Source organism: Schistocerca americana, chromosome 1 (assembly GCF_021461395.2).
Source record: "Schistocerca americana isolate TAMUIC-IGC-003095 chromosome 1, iqSchAmer2.1, whole genome shotgun sequence".
NCBI classification, from domain to species: Eukaryota; Metazoa; Arthropoda; class Insecta; order Orthoptera; family Acrididae; genus Schistocerca; species Schistocerca americana.
The window spans coordinates 346,209,325-346,228,089 of record NC_060119.1 but is presented as its reverse complement, the minus strand read 5'-3'; the positions used below and the strand labels follow the sequence as shown (position 1 = coordinate 346,228,089).

Sequence of the window (18,765 nt, the reverse complement as noted above, 5' to 3'; positions counted from 1 at the left end):
AGGTTTATAGATGACATCTTTGTGGGCTGGACTCATGGTGAAGAAACACTCCTTAATTTCCTCCATAACCTCAACTCCTTTTCGAATCTGAATTTCACCTGGTCCTTCTCCAAAACCCAAGCCACCTTCCTGTATGTTGACCTTCATCTTGTTGAAGCTTACATTCACACCTCTGTCCATATCAAACCCACAAACAAACAACAGTACCTTCACTTTGATAGCTGCCATCCTTTCCACATCAAACGCTCCCTTCCCTACAGCCTAGGTATTCGTGGCAAACGTATCTGCTCCAGTGACGAATCCCTCAACAATTACACCAATAACCTGACCAGTGCTTTCCTCTCCCGCAACTATCCTGCAGACCTTGTCCACAAACAGATTTCACGAGCAATACATTCCTCCCCGTCCAACAACAATGTTCCTACCCCCAGACCACATAGAAGCAACCCCCTTGTCACCCAATATTATCCTGGCCTCGAAAACATCAACAAATTACTCCACCAGGGATATGACTTTCTCAAGTCAACCCCTGAAATGAGATCATCCCTTGACAAAATTCTCCCCACACCACCCAGAGTTGCCTTTCGTCGCCCCCCTAACCTCCGTAACATCCTTGTTAAACCCTACAATATTCCCAGACTACCTTGTCTACCCAGCGGTTCCTACCCCTGTAACCGATCCCGCTGCAAAACCTGCCCCATGCATCCCCCCACAACCACCTACTCCAGCCCCGCTACTGGTAAAACATACACAATTCAAGGCAGGGCTACGTGTGAAACTACACATGTCATTTATCAACTGACATGCCTGCACTGCACAGCCTTTTACATCGGCATGACAACAACTAAACTGGCTGAGCGCATGAACGGACACAGACGAACTGCCCGCCTAGGAGATGCCCAATACCCAGTAGCGGAGCATGCCCTCCAGCATAATTCTAGGGACCTAGGAACCTGCTACACCGTATGTGCCATTTGGCTTCTCCCGCCCAGCACCAGTCCCTCTGAACTGCGGAGATGGGAACTTGCACTCCAACACAACCTTTCATCCCGCCATCCCCCTGGACTGAACCTACGTTAAACAACCTCACTCGCATTCACTCTTCAGTCTTCTCCTCTTTCCCTTTCCTCTTTAGCCATTCACGCATCTTTTCATCCTACATAGTTGTGTTTATCTTTATACTATATACCTCTTTACTTCTGTATGCATCCTCTTTGGTTTGAAGCTGGCACAGTACTTACAGTAGAATATCTTTGGCTTCCCTCTGACAACCATGCCTCCATCCTTGCTACCCTCCCTGTTTACCTTTCCCTGTTGCTTCATAACCTGGGTTGTGAGTAACTGAATCCACTTTCCGTTCTTCCCTTTTTTCCCCTCTCTCCTCCCTGATGAAGGAACAAAGTTCCGAAAGCTAGGAATGTAAATTTTCAGTTCTGTTTTATGTGTATCTATCGGCTGTACTGAGCTGAGGTAAGTACTGGCCAGCCCCTCTATCTCTTTGTCAGTATTTGTTTCACATCTTATATGAGATTTTCCATTAATCATTTTGAAAAAAAATCTCATTAAGAATATTTATCAATAATTATTGAAGTCTTTCTTGTCACCTTCCTTATAAAGAGATTCAACAATTACATATTTTAATCTGTCTGTGCCAGTGATACATTACATATATCATTAAGGACGTTACTGAGTTAGAACAACTTTTAAGAATTTTATTTGGAATTCCATTAACACTATATAAAATTTGCTTTCTAGAATTTCTGTAGGTCTATTAATTTCAGTGAAGATTGTTGGTGCTACTATAATTGCTAAAAGCTTTGTGGAATGACATTTTAAGTATACTCTTTTGTGTCTTCAACTTAGCCATTTAATCTTATTTTTGCTACTACATATTTGCAACACCTAAATTATCTGTCACAACATTGTTATTTAGTGTAACTGCTGTGGTATCGTGTATACTGACTAGCTGTCCTGTCTCCCATTTGAAAATATGTTACATAGTTTTAGTGTTATTATCTGCATTATTAATTTTTGTTAGGACACACATACTTCTTCACATTTTAACGAGTTCCGTTAAAATATTAAAGTATTTTTCTAGTATGCAAGTAATGCTGATTCTTGATTTATTCTGACCTTTTTATAAATTTCTGTCTTCCTCTTTTATTATGTTTCAGTTCCCTTAGTTATCCATGGCTCACTTGCTTTTTTAACAGATCTTCTGCATAAGCTTTTATGAGAGCAACATTGAATTACTGACATAAATGTACACTGGAATAAATTGAACTTGCCATTTTGTATACTGTTCTTATTAACAAGCCTCACTGCTTTGTATGAACGTGTCTCAAGGCTGTGAGCTTCTATATTGCTTATTTTCATTAATTGTGCATCATAGATAGTCCGTAACAGTTAGATACACATTAATTGTCTCATCCTGAGCACTATCTGTAAAAATGTTATCAGTGTTCTACTATTTTACTGCACATGAGTTGGAATGTTGACTACTGCAATTTGATTGAAACACCCAAGTAATAACTACAGTTCATTTTTCTTGTCTATATCTATTATGAAATCTGTATGTGGCAGTCGTAAATAATGAAAAGCATGAAATAGAGGCAAGCATCAAAGCTGCATCCAGAGCATCATACACACTCAGCAAACTACTGTCATCTAAAAATTTTTCAAGAGGAACCAAAGGAAGAATATATAAAACCATAATCAGAGCATAAGAAATAAAAAAATTGTGAACAACATGGGCAGAAGAAAGGAAGAGACTTCTTGGGGAGAAAATGAGGGAATACTGGAAAAATAGGAAACAATAACAAAGGAAGAAGAGGAAATGAAGTTGTTAACATGATACTAATTGGTCAATACAATTTGGGGGGGGGGGGGGGGGGGAGGGAATATCAGACCACCATTACTATGTGGGGCAGAAATATGCAGAATAGATAAATACATGGAGAGAAAGATAAAAGTTATTGAAAATAATATCCTGCAAAAGATATTTGGACCAATCTATGAGGGAGGAGAATGACAAAGAAGGAAGAACATGGAACTCAGGGAAGTATACAATGAACCAGATTTAGTTGCGAAAGCCAAGACAAGACGACTAAGATGGGCCGGCCATGTCTATAGAAGAGAGCAGGGATCTTTGCTGAGAGGAGTCTCGGAGAGTAAACTGGAAGGACGAAGACCTATAGGCAGGCTGAAAATGAGCTGGAGAGACCAGGTTGCCAAGGATATCCAGGTACTAGGAGCAAGGAAACAAGACACCAAAGACAGAATACTGTGGAGGCCAAAACCAGACTTTGGTTTGTGGGGCTAAGGCAGTAAAAGTGAGTAAGTAAGTAAGTACATGGGGTAGTCAGATGAAAATGAGAGAGAAGGAAAAAACATAAGTAAATTACAAATTATATCAAAAGTAATCACAATGACTGTTAATATATGAGGGTAAGTCAATTATTATCTGCAAAGCAGCTATAAAATTTTATTGCAATCAAATAGGAAACTTACAAGAACATAATTTTTTGACATAGAGTCCTTGCATTTCAACGCACTTGGTCCATCGTTGTACAAGATTCCTGATGCACTCATAAAAGAAGGTCCTCATTTGAGCTGCGAGCCAGGAATGCACCGCTTCTTTCAGTGCTTCGTCCAAGGCAAATCGACTGCCCCTTAATGCCTGTTTGAGTGGACCAAGCAAGTGATAGTCAGAAGAGGCAAGATTTGGACTATATGGAGGATGAGTTTCTGGAACATTTCAACAGTGTGGCCAGCAGTATGTGGACGAGCATTGTCATGCAACACCACCACAGCTTTTGACAGCAAACCTCGGCTTTTGCTTTGAATTGCAGGTTTTAGCCTGGCAGTAAGCATTTCACTTTAACATACATTGTTTATTGTTGTGACCCTTTACCCATAATGTTCCAATATTGGACCTTGTGCATCTCAACAAAAAAAAAAAAACAAAAAAAAACACATAAGCATCAGTTTTCCTGCAGACGGTTGGGTCTTGAACTTTTTCTTGCATGGCGAATTTGGATGTTTCCATTCCATACTCTGCCATTTACTCTCCAGCTCGTAATGATGGATCTGTGTTTCATCACTAGTAATGATCCTGTCTAAGAAGTTGTCCCCTTTGTTACCATAGCGATCCAAATGTTTTTTGCAGATGTCCAAGTGCATTTGTTCATGCAACTGTGTGATTGTTCTGGGACCCATCTTGCACAAACTTTATGAAACCGAAGTCTGTTGTGGATGATTTCATAGGCAGAACCGTGACTAATTTGCAGACGATGTGCCACTTCATCAGTAATTAATCATCTGTCTAAGAGAATCATTTCACGTGAACACTCAATGCTTTCTTCATTTGTGGTGGTAAACAGTCGTCCGGTTCCTTCATTGTGCGTAACGCTTGTGTGACCATTTCGAAATTTTTCAATCCATTCATAGACACTCTGTTGTGGCAAAACACTGTTCCCATACTGTACCGAAAGTCTTCGATGAATTTCGGCCCCTGATACGCGTTCCGTTGCTCCTCTTTGGTGCAAATAGACAGTGGAGTAGCCATGATGAACAGCACGGCAGTGATAACGAAACTAACCTAGTAGCTTGAAAATTGCAAACATATAGCAACAAATGAACAAAGCATGTGTCATCAATGTAAAACTGCAATACTACCAAAATAAACAAAAATATAACTAAATTGTGGATAATAATTGACTTACCCTCGTATTTACCCCATCATGAGACGAGACGGTCAGTGTCTTCATGCAAAAAGTTTGCAGTTGCCTACAGAACCATGATTGCACCCAGGCATGCACCTCTTTGTTCAAGGCAATTTGACCATCAAGTATGTCTTTCTTAAGGGCTCCAAAAATAAGAACGTTGTATGGGGACAGTTTATGACTGTATGGAGGATTTGTAAGGACTTCCCAGCAAAATCTTTGGCAGCATGTGGGTGGGCATTATTCTGCAGCAGAATGATGCCATCTAGCGACATTCCTGGGTGTTTGGACCTGATGATATGCTTCAATTTTTGCTATCACATGGGTGTTTCAAGTACACTGCAGAAATGGACACTTTGCAAAAATTGAAGCTCGTCATCAAGTCCAAACGCCAAGAAATATCGCCAGACATCATCATTCTGTTGCAGAATAATGCCCACCCACATGTAGCCAAGGTTGTTTAGGGTACACTGTACATGTTTCACTGGGAAGCCCTTACACATCTCCCATACAGTCCTAGTCTCTTCTCACGTGATTTCCATATTGTTGGAGTCTTGAAGAATCTGTCTCATTTTCATTTGTCTACCCCTTACTCATTGAAATCTCCACAAACTCCTTACTGTTTCTTCTTGTCTACAAGTAACTCGATAATGCATCTAGATTTCTCATAAATAGCTGAAAGTTTTGCTACAGGTGATCTGCTGACAGTTACAATTACCAGGGAAGTGTTCTGCAGTAACAACTCACAAGTACAAGTTTCTAGGTGCTGTGTTAGACAAAAACTTTTTGTTTCAGTATTTTTGACTTTGTATCCAAGTTTCACATATGTTACACAACACTTCCTTTTGCCATGTTAAATGATGCTAGTCTATAATTTCTGTAATGTCTCCATCCCTCTGGTTGCAAGTGACAATCAATGGAGATGAAAATCTGATGAGGATGACAGTTACCAAGATGACAGGAAATCTCATTTACATTGTCATCGATGGCCAACCTGTCTGGGCCTAGTTAACTTGGCGGCTTCTTTTTCTGTAATGTCAAGCACTTATTGTCACCAGCTAGAGAAGAACTATGTCCTCTGATACAAAAGTAATGGCACTGAAGGTTTCAAATGGGAAATACATCAAGCCAATAGGGACATGTATTGCAAGAAAAACTATCAATGACAGAACATAGCCCTTAAAATTTGTCATTTTGAAAGATTGTAGCCATGGTGTTGCTCTTGAGTGGGAGTTTTTACAAGCATCACAAGCAGTCATAAGACAGTCAAAGATCAGTGCTCTAGATTGATGAAACTATTCCAACAAGCACACATAACAAAGATTGGTCTGGATAGTTGTGTGCTGTTGAAGACGTTATCCCACAATCATCAACAAGATGAGTACCAGCCAAGATTGAGGTGCCCATTTAAACTTTGAAGTTTTGTCAATTGGAATGTACATGGCACCGACAAGCATAAGCATTGTCGCTGGTCAAGGAAAAGTTTGGATCACTGATTGCCACCAGCAGCCACAATTCTCCCTACGACATGTGCACAGGAACAGCTGAACCAGTCCAGGAAGTGCAGCTTGGTAGTGTTATTGATGAAGATTTGTGCTCTGCTACGTCTTCAAGCAACGCAAGGAAGGAAGCTACTTTCGAACTGCCAATAGTATCTGTTCTGGCCAAAGTACAATGTTGACAACTAATACCCATTTTGTGACACTTTTCACGTGCTTTCAAATCCAGATTGGAGAAAAGGCATATCAGGCGGCCCACTGTAAAATACTGTGTCGTCCACCAATTAGCCTGTGTCCATTTATTGTGTTGCCGGCTGAACAGTGGGTAATCTGTGAGTAGACGGACATGATGCTTCAAGGTGACAGCATCGACTCTTCAGAGAGTCCTTGAGTCTTCCCAGTGGTCCATGGGAAGGAGAAGGACAGCACATGGTATTTGTACATTGATCACTGATGACTGAACAAAATTACGAATAAAGGTATTTATCCATTGTTGCACACTGCTGATGCCTTAGACTTCTTGAGTGAAGTCAAGTATTCCTCTGCTGTGGACATGAAGACAGGCTGCTAGCAAATTGAGGTTGATGGGACTGACTGGGAAAAGATTGCCTTCATAACTCCTGACAAACTGTATGAGTTCAGAGTTATGCCATTAGGACTGTGTGGTGCTCCGGCCACCTTCAAATGTATGGTGGACGAACTACTTCGATATCTTTAATCGATGCCTGTCTAGGTGACATGTCCTTCCCCCCCCCCCCCCCTCTCTTTCTCTCTCTCTCTCATTCACACACACGCACACACGCGCACACACACACACACACACACACACACACACACACACACACACACACACACACAGATGTTTGAAGAATATCTAATCTGCTGACAACCATGTTGAAGTGTCTTGCGACCATAGGCCTCCACCTGAATCCAAAAAGTGCCTCCTCGTCCTCCAAGAAATAAAAATATTGGGTTATCTAGTGATTGGCGATGGAGTCCATCCTAATCCAGAGTAGTCACAGATTTTCTGACTCCTCCACACATTGTGATTGAGAAGTTTCCTCAGAATACGCTCTTACTGCTGACAATTCATAAAGGACTTGTATACCAAGGCACATCCCTTGCATGAACTATTGCAGGGAGATGCCAAATTTTGCTGGAGTGAGGCACAAGAAAAATCTTTCAGGAGGTGCTAATATTGTCCCAATCCCAACATTGTCCCAGTTACGGGATAGGTGCAGTTTTAGTGCAAAATTAGAAAAGTGCTAAAAAGGTTATAGCTTATGCTTCCATAGTAATCTCTCAGTTTGATATGAACTACTCTGCAATCAATAAAGAGTGCCTTGTAGTTGATTGGACAATCAACAAATTCTGGTTGTATTTATTTCACAACCATTCACTGTTTTTATGGACAGCCATTCTCTGTGTTGGGTGACTAGCCTGGAGGATCCCTCAGGCCGACCAGCAAGATAGGTGCTGATGCTTCAAGAATGTGACATCACAGTGGTATACAAAAGCAAACATGAACAAAAGGGCACCGACTGCCTTTTAAGGAGTCCTTAAGTGAAGCACAGCTGTGTGGATGAAGTCTCGGTCATCGCCACATTAAATAACATTACTGCTGAATACAGGAAGATTCACTGCTGAAAGTCATACGAGGGTAGTTTGAAAAGTTCTTGGAATGGAATAGCAAAAAAGTACTTACATCACCGAAACATCTTTTATATTTCAATGGAGTCTCTCTGCCGATTAATGCAGTTGGTCCAATGATGTTCCAGTGCCTTGATGCCATCTTGAAAATAAGTTTCCCCCAGCCTGCAAAATAATTGTCAACTCCAGCTATCAATTCTTGGTTTGAAGTGAATCTTTGTCCACCAAGAAAAATTTTCAATTTTGGTAAGAGATGGAAGACTGATGAAGCCATATCAGGTGAATAGGGTGGGTGTGTCAACAATTTATACCTTAATTCATGTAATTTTGTCATGGTGACGGCAATTGTATGGGCGCACATTGTCTTGATGGAATGTAACGTTCTTCCTTGCTAAACCTGGCCTTTTTCCGCATATCTTTTGTTGCAATCTGTCCAGGAGTTTGGCGTAGTATTCTCCAGTAGTTGTTTGCTCAGTGAGGAGGTACTCTACGAACAGAATCCCCTTCGCATCCCAGAACACTGATGCCATGACACCATGACATTTCCCGCTGAAGGAATTGTCTTTGCTTTCTTTGGTGGCAGAGAATCAGCATGTTTTCATTGCTTTGAATGTTGTTTTGTCCCTTGGGTATAGTAGTGTACCCAAGTTTCATCTGTGGTCACAAACTGGCACAAAAAATCTTGTTCGTTTCTCCTTTTATTCTGATATGTCCATTCTCATGCGTTTTTGATTCATCATCAAGAGTCGCGGCACCCATCTTGCAGATACTTTTTTTCATGTTTAATTCTTCACTTAAAATGTGATACACCCTTTCAGATGACATCTGGCAGGCGTGAGCAATTTCAAGCATTTTGAATTGCCGATCCTTCATGACCATTTTGTGCACTTTTTGTAATGATTTCTGGAGTAGTGACACATCTTGGCCGACCAATGCGCAGATAATCATCTAAGCTCTCCCAACCAAATTTAAATTTATTTGTCCACTTGGCAGCAGTTGAATATGAAGGAGCAGAGTCCTCGAATGTAGTCTGGAAATCGGCATTAATGTCCTTTGCTTTCATACCTTTCTTTACGAAGTACTTAATCACTGCTCAAACCTGATTTTTTTTTTCCTTCTTCACATATCACTACACAGGAACAACAACAGAGCCACGTACCACCACAGCTCTCTTCCAAGAGCACTGATGTGGCACGTGTGTACAGGCAACAGTACAATGAATATTACGTGAACAACTCATTGCGCTAGCACTGACCTCTCATGGTGAGTCTGAGAACTTTTCAAATCACCCTCGTAGAAGCCTTGAAGGAAGAGGAACTGACCAAAGGAGAATTCCAGTTGATAAACAGAGCATTGTGTAAGAGAACTATGATCCAGTGGGACAAAATGGCTGCTTGCCATCCCAGGTTACCTGTGGACAGCTATCTTGAAGTATTTCCTTGATGTTCCAACATCTGGTCACCTGGAACTTGTGAAGACTAAAGGCAGAATCAGATTCAGGTATCACTGGCCAGGTCTCTATCAATTTTCTAGCCACTGTGTGAGCCACTGTAAGAAGGGACGTCTAACAGATGTGCAGAATTATAGACCTATATCTCTAACGTCTATCAGTTGTAGATTTTTGGAACACGTATTATGTTCGAGTATAATGACTTTTCTGGAGACTAGAAATCTACTCTGTAGGAATCAGCATGGGTTTCGAAAAAGACGATTGTGTGAAACCCAGCTCGCGCTATTCGTCCACGAGACTCAGAGGGCCATAGACACGGGTTCCCAGGTAGATGCCGTGTTTCTTGACATCCGCAAGGCGTTCGACACAGTTCCCCACAGTCGTTTAATGAACAAAGTAAGAGCATATGGACTCTCAGAGCAATTGTGTGATTGGATTGAAGAGTTCCTAGATAACAGAATGCAGCATGTCATTCTCAATGGAGAGAAGTCTTCCGAAGTAAGAGTGATTTCAGGTGTGCTGCAGTGGAGTGTCGTAGGACCGTTGCTATTCACAATATACATAAATGACCTTGTAGATGACATCAGAAGTTCACTGAGGCTTTTTGCGGATGATGCTGTGGTATATCAAGAAGTTGTAACAATGGAAAATTGTACTGAAATGCAGAAGGATCTGCAGCGAATTGATGCGTGATGCAGGGAATGGCAATGGCAATGGCAATTGAATCTCAATGTAGACAAGTGTAATGTGCTGCGAATACAGAAAAAGAAAGATCCCTTATCATTTAGCTACAATATAGCAGGTCAGCAACTGGAAGCAGTTAATTCCATAAATTATCTGGGAGTATGCATTAGGAGTGATTTAAAATGGAATGATCATATAAAGTTGATCATCGGTAAAGCAGATGCCAGACTGAGATTCATTGGAAGAATCTTAAGAAAATGCAATCCGAAAACAAAGGAAGTAGATTACAGTACGCTTGTTCACCCACTGCTTGAATACTGCTCAGCAGTGTGGGATCCGTACCAGATAGGGTTGATAGAAGAGATAGAGAAGATCCAATGGAGAGCAGCGCGCTTCATTACAGGATCATTTAGAAATCGCGAAAGCATCACGGAGATGATAGATAAACTCCAGTGGAAGACTCTGCAGGAGAGACGCTCAGTAGCTCGGTACGGGCTTTTGTTGAAGTTTCGAGAACATACCTTCACCGAGGGGTCAAGCAGTATATTGCTCCCCCCTACATATATCTTGCGAAGAGACCATGAGGATAAAATCAGAGAGATTAGAGCCCACACAGAGGCACACCGACAATCATTCTTTCCACGAACAATACGAGACTGGCATAGAAGGGAGAACTGATAGAGATACCCAAGGTACCCTCTGCCACACACCGTCAGGTGGCTTGCAGAGTGTGGATGTAGATGTAGTTGTAGAAATGACAGTGATGGAAGCACTTGTCGCAGTCTGTCTTCAGCAGCACCATTCCACCAAATTGGAATTGGGTTATTGGGTTATTGAGAATTGACAAACAGGAATCAATGGACAGTAGTCTTCACTGACTACCTCACCTACTTTGCTGTCACCAAAGCTGTGCAGACAGCCGGGGCTCATGAAATTGCCAAGTTCCTTGTAGAAGATATCATTTTAAAACACAGAGCAGTCTTGTGATGTCCTCTGATTGTTTGAAAAGTTTTCGATATAAGACTAGTATCAGAGGTAATTTTACACTGCGTCATCACCCACAGGGTGACAACTGCCTACAATTTAGACATGAATAGCATCACAGAACACATTAGCAAGGCATTCGTAGATACGCTCTCGAGGTCCATTGATATCGAACACTGACTGAGATACAATACTGCCCATCGTGACATTTGCATACAACAAAGTGAAGCAAGATGCAGCTGGCTTCTTACCTTTCTTTCTCTTCTACAGTTGCAAGTCCAAAACGACAATGGATTCACTTCTCCCATTTCAGCCAAACAATAGTCAGGATGACTACATGAAACAATTCACCGTCAGGACTGGTGGAGCAAGGCAGCTGCCTTGGCTACGGACCCCGGACTCCCAGGAAAAAGACTGAGTGTGCTACAACGCCAAGCGCTGGCCAGTGAGGTACAGCACGGCAGACTTGCTATAGACTTTTATGCCAGTGCAGGAAGCGTGACTACCGGAAGAGTTACTAAAGTGCTACTTTGGGTCGTGTTGTGTTCTATGTCTCTTGTCAGATGTCATGTTGAAGTCAAGGATTATGACACTTCACCAAGAAGGCAAACATGCAGAGATTTTTCCATGTCCTCTGTATGAAACCCCACTCAGTCCAGAGATGTAGATCAGTGATGGGAAGTTCAAAGAAACTGAAGACCCACTTGACGATTGCAAAGCTTCAATGGGAGAGGCTACCATCAATGATTATCATAGTGAATAGGATGTTACAACATGAACGGAAATTGAAGATTTGCCAGTCCTACCATACAGAGGGCCAATGAGTAAACCTAGTCAGCTTGAGTGAACAGCTGGAGGTCACTGTTTTTTCAGGAGCATTGCTACTAGCTTTGTTGCATGCAGGATGATGGAGTGGTTAGTGTCACTAACTGGGTGTGCTGTGGATCACCAGTTCAAACCATACCACCAACAATTATTTGTTATTTGGTACATATCAGTTCACGAAGGTTCGTGAAATATCTTACATTGTAAGTTCTCGAAATATCTTACGTTGTAATGTTTTTATGTTCTGGAATATTCGATCTATGTATAAATACCAGCATTCTAGAATATTCGAACTGTATAAATAGCTACACTCTCGAGCTAGGAGGTGGTTATGTCCTGGCTGTATGTTGGTGTTCGTAATAACTGTGCTTTCAGTGATAAGTGCTGTATTTCATAGGCAACCCTAATATCAGATCTAGACTTCATTCTGGTTACAATTGACAGTATCTTATATGAGCACTGCAGTTATACTAAATTACTGTTAATTCTGATGTATCTATGTACCATGGCAATCTTACTGTTCTGTACATGAAATTTATTTCCACTTGTGTATATGGATAACCATCAGCTGTATAATGGATTGATGACAGTGAAAATTTGTGTCGGACTGGGATTCAAACTCGGATTTCCTGCTTATTACGAGTGGTCGCCTTACTGTTTGGCTATCCGAACATAACTCATGGCCAGACCCAAACTTCCATGTGTCATCAGCTATGTGTCTACAATGTGTACTCATAAATCCGTTATGTATATCCCTGTACAGAGGAGACATTTTACTTGAAAGTCGTTCGCTGGTGTCAGCAGATAATAGTGATATTGCAGTGCCTGCGTTATTACGAAGCAATGTTCCTTCGGATATGCTTGTATGTCCAAAGGAACAAGCACTGTGACATCTACAGCCATCACAAAATACATGAAATGTTTTCACAGTTGTGAATATGGACAGCCATCAGCTGTGTAATGGAATGAGGACAATTTCCAAATGAATATTTCATTGTAATTCAAAATAACAGTGGCGCTGCAACTTCATATTTATTTGCCACAACCATGCAAGCAGCTTTCAAGTAAAATGTCTCGCCTTTACAGGAATATACATAATGGATGTACGAGTACAGGTTTAGACACATGGTAGATGACATACTGAAATTTGGGTCTGACCATGAGTCATACTCGGATAGCCAAATGGTAAGGTGACCACTAGCAATAAGGGGGAAATCTGGGTTGAGTCCTGGTCCGGCACAAATTTTCATTGCAGTCGTTCTATTATACAGCTGATAGTTGTCCATATTCGCAACAGTGAATACATTTCATGTATTTTGTGAAGTCTGTAGTCGTCACAGCGCCTGTTCCTTTGGACATGCATGCATGTCCAAGGGAACATTGCATCGTAATTTGAAATAACACAGGCACTGCAGTATCATATTACTGTTCTATGATTTGTCAGATTATGTTTGCAAAGTCCTGTATAGAACAGTTGCCTATAGTGTCCCCCTCCCCCTCTGAATCCCTCAAGCCCCTCCCTCCAGTGCCATTTACTTTGCCAGTAATGGCTTTTTGTTTGTAATACACAAACACATGAGCATTTCACAGTGTCGTAATCATTTTGGGCCATCCAATGGTCGTCTTTTAACCATCAGTAGATAAAAGGATGAGACAAATAATTGTTATAGAATCTATGAAATTTCCCAAGTGACTCTTTACGTAATGATAAAAAAAGAATAAGGTGTCGCTTTTCTTTGAGCATACTTCAGAAACAGTTTTGAGTGTGATAGTTGTATTTTATGTTTGTTATAGAGCAGGAAAAATTGTTTTTTTGGATCACAAGGATGTTCCAAACTCCTGATAAGGATAAGACCTCAGCTATGAAGTGAACTGCATGTGGATGAGATGGATGGCTGTTTTAGAGGAGAAAGTCAGTGGTATCAAACTTTTGAGGCAACTGCCATACCCCAGTTGTGTTAAGCCAACATAGGGTTCTACCTTTCTCAATAACTTTTTTATAATGTCTCATGGGACTAAATCAGAGCCATCAAATTATATTAAAAACACTTCCTGTAGATCTTGTGTACTAGTGGTGAACATTCACTTCCAATTATCAAGCTAAGTGAGGTGGCACAGTGCACCTTTAAGCTCCTCTCTCTGGCTGCAGGTTCCTGTTGTCCACAATGGCACTGCTTCATGGAACCAAGCAAGATTGCTCAGTATGAGATTTTCACTCTGCAGCGGAGTGTGCGCTGATATGAAACTTCCTGGCAGATTAAAACTGTGTGCTGGACCGAGACTCGAACTCGGGACCATTGCCTTTCACGGGCAAGTGCTCTACCAATAGAGCTACCCAAGCATGACTCACACCCCGTCCTCACAGAGGAGACGAGGTACTGGCAGAAGTGAGGCTGTGAGGACGGGGCGTGAGTCGTGCTTGGGTAGCTCGGAAAGGCAAAGGTCCCGAGTTCGAGTCTCGGTCTGGTACACAGTTTTAATCTGCCAGGAAGTTTCAAGATGGCTCAGTGGTTAACACACAGATCTCGCATTTAGGGTGACGATAGTTCATATCTGCATTTGGGCATCCTGGTTTGTTTTCTGTGATTCCATAAATCACTCCAGTCAAATATTGTGATGGTTTCTTTGACAGGTCATGACCAGTTTCCTTCCTCATCCTTGAAACAATATAAACTTGTGCTCTGTTTGTAGTGGAAATGGAAATGCTGTGTGGCTAGGGCCTCCCGTCGGGTAGACCGTTTGCCTGGCGCAAGTCTTTCGAGTTGAGGCCATGTTGGTGACTTGCGTGTCAATGGGGATGAAATGATGATGATAAGGACAACACAACACCCAGTCCCTGAGCGGAGAAAATCTCCGACCCAGCCAGGAATCGAACCCGGGCCGTTAGGTATGACATTCCGTCGCGCTGACCGCTCAGCTACCAGGGACGGACCTGTCTGCAATGATCTCATTGTTTATGGGACGTTAAACCATAATTTTCCTTCCTTCCATCAGAGAAAGCTCAGGTAGATAGCATGCTAAAGCAAAGTAAAGAACAGTCTAAAGATGTGATGAGTAACAAATCTCAGTTGTACTTACAAAGTGACTACATGGCAGTCAGATTTATGTAATTTTTTGGATTTGTGGTGTGTGTTGCTAAGAACTGAAATATCAATCACCAAAAGCAGTCAATGTGACTCTGAAGAATTCTCAAGAAAATCAGCTTTAAAGTTGTCAGAGTGATGTTAATTCAGTGAAGACAGGTCAGTTTTTGAAGGGCTGTGTGGCTCCATCACTGGTTCGAGTCTTTGTTTCGGTTTTTTTTTTTTTTTTTTTTTTTTTTTTTTTTTTTTTTTTTGCCCCCCTCGAAGACTTAACATAATTTAAATGTAAAATTCTTAAAAATGTGGTAATTAACACACATCTAACTTCATTTTCTATGAAGATTGCATCCAAGTTGAGAGGTAAATGCAGTACTAGATTCATAGACAAATATGTGATAATGAGTTTGTGGACTTGTCATTTTAGTAAGCTCGACAGAACTACCAGCAGAACTTGCAGGAGTGAGCATTAACTGCTGCAAGCCAATTTGAAAATTTTTATCTAAAACTTCTGATAGGTTCAGATGTTCAGAAAGAGGCATCAAATGCACTTGGGGGGGGGGGGTCATATAATTTGTAATGGAAAGAGGAACACATGGACAAAATCCTGGCTGCTGGTGAAGATTTTCGAATCCAGGCTTGTGATCTTGTACCGAGCTTTGATCCTGACCTCATCATTAATACAGGCCAAACAGTTATTGAAAACATTGATTTTTTTATTGCCCATAATTAAGTAAACAAAACACCTGTCATGAATTAGGCCTGTTCTGACTGGCTGACTGTTGGGTACAAGGCAGTACGAAGTGCAATATATGATTGTGGGACTCATGATCGGCATGTCGCCAATCGTTCCAGCCAGTAGATATCTCCAGTTCATGCCACCACTGCTTTATTCCTCATTTGGACTCTTGAGGCTGAGTAGATGCTGTTCCGTATCTCTCTACCACAGAAAAATCTTAGGACGTCCCAGAAATCGATGACCTGAGTCCTTCTGCAGCAAAGGCTGTGGTGCTAACCATTAGGCTTTGGAGGCGGGTGTAAGTAATCGAAGTACAGATTTTTGTGTGCAGTGTTTTTTGTTTATTCATTTATCTTTTATTTGTTTTTCAGGGTGCCAGTACCACTCAACTTTTGACAGAATTCTGCCGACTAAAGGATTGAAGGTGGTGCTAGTGTCAAGGCTGAATATGAATAAAGTCACCCATTCCTATACTGCACACTATTCTGTCACCCTCTCAGGAAAACTGTTGTCCCTCATCTTTATATGTGTACAAGAAACCACAGGTTCATTTGGACATATGGTTCAATGTCTCAGAAAGTACAGAAACATTGCAGTTGTGTCATCAAAATCAGGAAAGTCGACTAGAAATCTGCATGGCCGTTTTTCAGTCAACACTTTAAAACCATATTTACGAAAGGAAACGTTTCTCGTGCTAACTGATTCTTGCCTTATGTACTAGAGGAAAGGTTTCTCTTGCCAAGTGATTCTTGGGATGGAAAAACCAACCCCATGTTGTACAATGAAGTTTTTTGAAATGATAAGCATATGCTTACTTGCATCGTGCAAGTAATTCCACTAAAATGCACACCATTAGTACAACCTTGTGATGCGTATTTTTACTACTGAGTAAAAATCTTCATTAAGCACCTGCAAATCTGCACCTGTCTGACAGAATGAGGACACAAAGTTAATGATAGAGAAAACTGAATGAAAAGCTATTCAGTTGTTCAGCACTAGTTGTCCTCTCCAATCTTCAGTGAAATGATCAGGCAAGCATGGTTCCCATCAGAACCTTCTGATAAAAGAGAAATCTTTTTTAACTTCAATGAAGTTCGATTTCCGAATGACATATTGAAAAAGATTGTCACTGTAATAATGCAACAAGTGTGTGCTGTGTTCAATGGCATGAAAATTATAATTGTTTTCTGTGTTTTTATGGCACTTATCACTCTGGCTTCTGTGAGGCCATATCTGTGGTATAAAACGATGGGTGCAGTCCAAATAAAGACTATTTGAATTCAAACCTCAGGTTTTTTTTTTTTTTTTTCATTTTTGCCACAAAAATTTAATTTGCAATGTATTTTATACAAGGTGTACAACTTTGCTTCTGCCGTTTTTTCCCCAACATTTGAGGCTCTAATGAAACAAATTGGTTACACATGTATCATACAAAGTATTTTCCATCGCTGCCCCCTACTTCCTCCCATCTCTTGGGCAGTGTACGAATCCCGCATTGAAAAAATTGTTCATCTTTTGAAGCGATCCATGAATCGATCCAATTTGCGACTTCTTCATGAGATTGGAAGTATTGGTCAGCCAAGCCATGCGCCATTGATATCAGCAGATGATAGTCAGAGGGAGCAATCTACATCTGCATCTACATCCATACTCTGCAAGCCACCTGACGGTATGTGGCGGAGGGTACCCTGAGTACCTCTATCGGTTCTCTCTTCTATTCCAGTCTCGTATTGTTTGTGGAGAGAAGGATTGTCGGTATGCTTCTGTGTGGGCTCTAATCTCTCTGATTTTATCCTCATGGTCTCTTCGCGAGATATTCGTAGGAGGGAGCAATATACTGCTTGACTCTTTGGTGAATGTATGTTCTCGAAACTTTAACAAAAGCCCGTACCGAGCTACTGAGCGTCTCTCCTGCAGAGTCTTCCACCGGAGTTTATCTATCATCTCCGTGATGCTTTCGCGATTACTAAATGATCCTGTAACGAAGTGCGCTGCTCTCAGTTGGATCTTCTCTATCTCTTCTATCAACCCTATCTGGTACGGATTCCACACTGGTGAGCAGTATTCAAGCAATGGGCAAACAAGCGTACTGTAACCTACTTCCTTTGTTTTCGGATTGCATTTCCTTAGGATTCTTCCAATGAATCTCAGTCTGGCATCTGCTTTACCAACGATCAACTTTATATGATCATTCCATTTTAAATCACTCCTAATGCATACTCCCAGATAATTTATGGAATTAACTGCTTCCAGTTGCTGACCTGCTATTTTGTAGCTAAATGATAAGGGATCTATCTTTCTATGTATTCGCAGCACATTACACTTGTCTACATTGAGATTCAATTGCCATTCCCTGCACCATGCATCAATTCGCTGCAGATCCTCCTGCATTTCAGTACAATTTTCCATTGTTAGAACCTCTCGATACACCACAGCATCATCTGCAAAAAGCCTCAGTGAACTTCTGATGTCATCCACAAGGTCATTTATGTGTATTGTGAATAGCAACGGTCCTATGACATCCCCTGCGGCACACCTGAAATCACTCTTACTTCGGAAGACTTCTCTCCATTGAGAATGACATGCTGCATTCTGTTATCTAGGAACTCTTCAATCAAATCACACAATTGCTCTGATAGTCCGTATGCTTTTACTTTGTACATTAAACGACTGTGGGGAACTGTATTGAACGCCTTGCGGATGTCAAGAAACACAGCATCTACCTGGGAACCCATGTCTATGGCCCTCTGAGTCTCGTGGACGAATAGCACGAGCTGGGTTTCACACGATCGTCTTTTTCGAAACCCATAGTGATTCCTACAGAGTAGATTTATAGTTTCCAGAAAAGCCATTATACTCGAACATAATACGTGTTCCAAAATTCTACAACTGATAGACGTTAGAGATATAGGTCTATAGTTCTGCACATCTGCTCGACGTCCCTTCTTGAAAACTGCGATGACCTGTGCCCTTTTCCAATCCTTTGGAACGCTATGCTCTTCTAGAGACCTGCGGTACACCGCTGCAAGAAGGGGGGCAAGTTCCTTCGCGTACTCTGTGTAAAATCGAACTGGTATCCCATCAGGTCCAGCGGCCTTTCCTCTTTTGGGCGATTTTAATTGTTTCTCTA

At 41.4% G+C, this 18,765-nt stretch overlaps 1 protein-coding gene across 2 annotated transcripts in view; it reads left to right on the top strand.

Annotated features, from left to right (window-relative positions):
* Positions 1–18,765, top strand: part of LOC124622479 (zinc finger and SCAN domain-containing protein 2-like) — a 115,795-nt gene that overhangs the window by 71,104 nt on the left and 25,926 nt on the right. The window contains exon 7 of one of the 2 annotated variants that reach the window (XM_047148190.1): positions 16,007–16,284. The exons of the other annotated variant lie outside the window; for it this stretch is intronic. Within the exon in view, the coding sequence (XP_047004146.1) occupies positions 16,007–16,057 (51 nt within the window). The 3' untranslated portion in view covers positions 16,058–16,284. Of the gene's footprint in view, positions 1–16,006; positions 16,285–18,765 lie in introns of those variants that run through there. 2 annotated transcript variants of the gene reach the window in all.